Below are 6,000 nucleotides of genomic sequence, written 5' to 3' on the forward strand. Positions count from 1 at the left end.
TATAATTAAATAAATAAATAATATTTAATAAAATAAATAATATCATATTTATTAAAAATAATAATTATATCATATTTATTTTATTAAATTTAATAAAATAAAAATAAATAAATATTATATTTAAATTAATAATATTAAACATTAATTTTAATAAATATTAATTAATTATTTAATTAATAATAATAAATATTTTATTCTAAAAAAATATTAATTTTGTACTATATTATCAATAATAATATTTCATTTGTGTTGCTATTATTAATAATTTTTATTCACATAATTTAAATTAAAATTAATAAAAATTATGATTTACATAATTAAGAATATTAGTAATTATTATTAATTTAGAAATATAATAAAATATTTATTTTATTTTCCAAATATTTTTTATTAATTTTTTAATTACAAATTATAATTCTGTACATAAGGATAAAATTATAATTTAAAACAATTTACTCCCAATCCAAGACAAAGTAAACAAATAATTAGGATTCTGATTGACAATCCATACTTTCATTTAGTCTAAATAAACACCCTACTCCCACTCCTACTCCACACTCCTAATCCAAAGATTCTCACTTCTCAAAATTTTCACTCCAATCAAAAAAGTAATGGCAGCATAAGAAGATAGAATGACGAGTCACTGTTAGAGTAGGAAGAGGCGCTGTCCTTGCAAGGCCGTTTGGCCCTTCAATTTATTGGATTACTCTAGATACATTCTTAACTATTGACTGGTATTGGTTACATCTATAGATTGTACTGGAAAACGTCGCTGTTATTACTTCTACAGATGTTGGATTTAACTTTCCAAGATAAAATAATATTTTTTTGATATAATTCAAAAATTCAAACAAGTCTGAAACTTTCCCAAGGGGACAAATTCAAGCAAATTTTTACTTTGCCAGTGATGGGATTTTTGACGCTTACTCATATCCATGGTTGCAATAGATGATGAATTATTTCAAATCATTCGAAGAAAAGAGAAGAAAGATCTTAGAGAATTAATTACGGTGAAAACGTGAAGAAAACATGAAATGCAGAAGTGTTCGATGAAATCCTCAGAGACAATTCTTGGTGGATAACCCAAAATTCATGATATTGATGACCAACGAGTAAGCACGATCATGGTGATTAAGAATTGGACATCATAGCTGGAATTGGACTCCTCGCAGTCACATTTATTGGGTTAGCATTGGTACATTCATTCCACTCTCTGAGTTTATTAAAATAAACTATCATTAGTTAAATTAATGGACAAAATAAAATAATATTAATAACAGCAAAATAAAGCAAAATCAAATATAAATATGAATATAATTTAAACGAGACTTCGTTTATTAGTTATTTATTTAATATATCAAATCATTTGTTATTATCCTTTTACTAAAGTTATTGGGAAATAACTTTTACGTGCAACAAGTATTGTACTCTAACATTTTACTATTAAAAAATTATAAACCTTACAATTTACCATTTTTCTATCATAATTTTTAGTTGACTGTTAGTTGACTGCTGACATCATGCCGATGTAATAAGAGTATAAATATCGTCACACATAAAAGAATTCTAAAATTGTAATTTCATTAAATATAAAGTGCAAAATTATCATTAGAAACAAAATACAATTAGTATTGATGGAAAAAAAAGTTACTATACTTTGTATTAATGTTTTTTAAATTTATTAATATACTTTTTTTTCTTCAAAGTAACAGCAAAATATGTATTTTAAAGGTAAACTAACGGTCAACTAATAATTTTAACAGAAAAGTAGTAAAAAAAAGATTTTATAATTTTTTTGTAATAAAATATTGAGGTACAATATTTGTTAAACCTAAATGATATTTTCCAATAACTTAAATAGTAAAAGGATAATGAGCCTTTGAATAAGTAAATAATTTATTTTTTTTGAATATTTAACATCAAGTATTGAAATTTTAATGCCCAAGGGTAAATTTTGTCCAAATAAAAAGTAAGTAATCAAATAAAATTGAATATTATACTCCTTCATTTTCTTTGCGCTCCTCTCCTTTCCTCTCTTTTCTTCAATCCGATGTCCTTGAATTGATTGGATTACTTTAGATTCATTATTAGGCAATGCAAATACTCTATTAAACTATATAAATAAATTTAATTTTTTTTTTGAATATAAAGTAAATGCAAACACTCTATTACTGCAAATTTGTATAAGAGGAGCATCACATGCATTATAATCAAATTAGTTAACTATGGTATGTTGAAATGCGGTCAAGTTTTTCAACCGAGTTTTAAAATTAAGAAGGAATTAGTATTACTAAACAAATGATGGGTAACTGAAGGGTTACAAAAAATAGGATTTGGTGACCCTCAAACAATCCGATTGCCGCCTTCTTCCACTGAAATTCCAGGGCTTGATTAATGCGCTTTGCTTCGGATTTCGATTCTTCAGAAGCGTAGGTAGATAAGATGTCCTGCATTTCCTTGGTTCAGTTTATCAGTTTTTGCCTTTAGTTCATCCATCTCTTCCGAATATTTTCTCATCTCCTTTTGACGCGAGTAAAAGGGGCTGCTTTGGATCACACTTTTTTTATATAGCGAAAACAAAGCAACGGCCGCAGTGCTCTTGAGATGATCCAAGGAGAAATCAACTCTAAACCCTGCTCTCTCGACAACTTTCAACTCAAACCACCACCAAAAAATGGTGTTATTTCCGATGTCCATCAGTGAAGTGTTGCTCATTTCCTGCAAAGCAGAACAGAAAGAGCGAAGGAACATTGTCTTTAGGTTTTGAGTCAAGGGGCAACTGACGGCGAAATCTCCGTATTTGTTAAGCAAGTTGCTGAGAACTTGGGCATGAGTCCGACTAATTATATAAGCTCCCACTTTGACAAGCTCATCATCATCCTCAAAATGATGAACTTCCATTATCACTTCCGCCATTTTTGTTATCCTTCCGTTCAACCACTCGTCGTCCATTTCTTGAAGCCTTCTTGTAATTGTTTCACGAACCAGCTGATCAGTTGCTATTAATTCATCAAACATATCCCTTGGACTGCCCTCCATCAGCTTCTGTTTCAATATAGTTAAGCATTTCTTATCCTCTTCAGTTAATGATTCCAACGTATCTTTGAGACTTAAGCCTTTTCTCTTTCTAGGAATCGCTCTACTAATAACTCTCGTATCGACATCTTTGTGCTTTCCTTCAAGATATTGCATTACCTATCAACCAAAAGGAAGAAATTAATCTGAATGTTAATGGCATCAACATGTACGCCTTACGGTTAAGCAATATGAATAAATTAACATGAGATTTCCAAAATATGATAGAGGCACATATATACCTCCCAGGAAACGCAGTCTAGATCAACTACAAAGTTACATTCTTCGCAATAATAAACACATTCTCCAGCTTGTCTTCTGGTTTCGCAAACATCACAACAATACTCATCATCCTCAATATCATCAAAAATGTCATCAAAGTTGTCCTTGAGGGTGACACGATGATGGTGAATATCATCACGTTGAATGGATTTTGGTAGTGGACAACACAAAAGATGGCAATTGAGATTGCATTTCACACAACGTACATACAAGGCACCTTGCTTTAGAGAGGTATCCCTATTGGGAGGGATAAGCTTACAGCCATGACAGTGATCTAGAGAGCCATATAACCGCTTGAACAAAGTAAGAGTGTGTTTGTGCAGCAACAATGATTCAGGTTTTATTGAAGGAATGAGTAGAGAGCAATCCAAATCTAGATTGAATTCGCAGTCTTCGCAGGAATAACGGAAGCCCTTGAAATGCTTACCACAAGCATTGCATTCATGATGTTCCCCGGAAAAATTGTCTAGAAGGAAGAGAAGATGTCGGTGGAAGGGATGTTGGTTTCCTCTTGGTAGCTCTGCACATGATTTGTGAAGATAATATTTGCACTGATGACACTAAAAGGTTGGGCCGGCCTTGATATTTTCCTCGCATGCAGAACAAAAAACATCATCAGTATTCCTCTCATTTTCGACGAGAAACAATAAATGTTCATGGCCGAAATGTTTCATCTTCACTGTTTCATCTAGTTGGAGCCCAGTGATTACGCAACGTACATGTGCGTAGTAATCACAATCAGTACAACAATAACTGGGATGCGCCTGGTTTCTTTCTCCCTTGCAGACCGTACAAGGAGGTTGATCAAAATTATCTTCGGCAGGTGTTTCAGTCCTTAGAGTGAGACGATGGCCGTGTTGCTTGACCATAACAGTTGGTGGTAGTGGGTGAGGACCACATTGTACGTGAAAATCGAGGTAACACTACGCACAACACATTAAGAATGCCCCCTCGGTTGTAAGACCGCATGCTTCACATTCTTCATGGTAGGACATATTCTCAACAAGAAAAAGAAGATGCTCATCATGACCTTCGTACGCTATGTTTGCCTTCATACTTATGCATCCTGGATGTAAGTTAACGGCACGCTTATCACATCTGTATCTGAAACCATGAACACTTAAGCAACACGCTATACACGAATATCCAGGCTCTTCAGGTAGCACGAGTTTCAAAGAATGCCGTGGATGAAACGAATGCCGAATTTCTTGTGGCAACGTACCACATGAATTATGAATGAAAAACTCACATCCAGCTGCACAACCATAACATCGACCGTTGATGTCTTTGTAGCAAATCTCGCAATTCAAATCTGCTACCTCCGAGATAATCAAAGTATGCCCATGACTAAAGTGTTCGATCCTTTGTTGGCCTTCACGGGATTTGCTATAGTCATTAGATTCCACTACAGTCGGTGGTAGTGGCTTAGGGTCACAATGTACATGAAAATCGAAGTCACACTCCACGCAACGCATAAAGGGAGCACCTTGAATATCAGAACCGCATGATTCACAGTTGCTCTTGTAGGACAAGTTCTCTACAAGAATAAGAGGAAGTGGATGGCCTTTGTATTTAATGTTTGGCTTCAGAGATGTACATTCTAAATGCAAGCCAAATGTACACCGGCGAGTTCCACATTGGTACCTCAAACTTTGAATTTCGAAGCCACATGCAGCACACCAACATGGAAAGGTCTTTTCGACCTCGAGTTTTACAGAATGGCGCGGGTGAAAGGGATGTCGGATTTCTTGCTTCAGTTCACGACATGAGTTGTGGATGTAAAATTCACATGGAGCACAGCCATAGCTTGGATCATCATTAATACTTTTAAAGCACATATTACACTTGATGAAGTCACCCGGCTTCAACAAGGTCAAGGGATGGTGATGTCTGAAATGTTCCACGTGCCCATGACCTTGGTGGTACTTGATGAGCTTTGAAGCGCATCCAACACCAATCTGGAAATCACAATATTCACAGTAGAACTTGAAACCCCTGTGTGTTTGCTTACAAAAATCACAATCTAGTGTATCTGAACCAGGACCACTAGATTCTTTTTCAAAGTGGAGTAAGCAATGTGGACGATAGGTGATGATTTGAATCTCTGCTGGTAGATCAACACATGATTGATGGAAGATATGAGACTGGGGCCGGCACAGCTCATAAATGTAGAAACTATCCTCGGCTGAAATTATTTTGTCGCAAGCAGAGCAAACGTTTTGATAAAGTCCACAGCTGAAGCAGCAGCAATAGTTACCAAACAAAGATAAACCGCAGCCACGGCAACGAAGTTGGCCATTATTCTCACTATGTGATAAAGGATGTTCGTGGACAATATCTCTGATCATGTTTTCTTTTACAACTATCCCACTCTGTTTCCATAGCTAATATTTCCCAGTTCACTGATCTTTGTTTTACAAACAAATCAAGCAAAGCAAAGCTTTATTTTTTCTGCTCGACATTGTGACAAGTATATTATAATTAATTATAACTGTTGGTCGGTCCCATGATTTAAAAAATGGACTAATTATGTAAGTCCATTACCTAATATCGTCTTAGGTATACATGGAGATAAAGAGAGAAAGAAACTTTTAATAAATATATTGAGAGATGGCTGTACATAATATAAAGAAAAATGAAAAC

At 34.1% G+C, this 6,000-nt stretch overlaps 1 protein-coding gene across 1 annotated transcript; it reads right to left on the reverse strand.

The window, feature by feature from the left end:
- Nucleotides 1-4,280: 4,280 nt before the first annotated feature.
- LOC18037137 lies at nt 4,281-5,705 on the reverse strand. Its single transcript, XM_024181274.1, has one exon. The coding sequence runs from the start codon at nt 5,703-5,705 to the stop codon at nt 4,281-4,283; it is 1,425 nt and encodes a 474-aa protein (XP_024037042.1).
- Nucleotides 5,706-6,000: the final 295 nt, after the last annotated feature.

Source organism: Citrus clementina, unplaced genomic scaffold (assembly GCF_000493195.1).
Source record: "Citrus clementina cultivar Clemenules unplaced genomic scaffold, Citrus_clementina_v1.0 scaffold_7, whole genome shotgun sequence".
NCBI classification, from domain to species: Eukaryota; Viridiplantae; Streptophyta; class Magnoliopsida; order Sapindales; family Rutaceae; genus Citrus; species Citrus x clementina.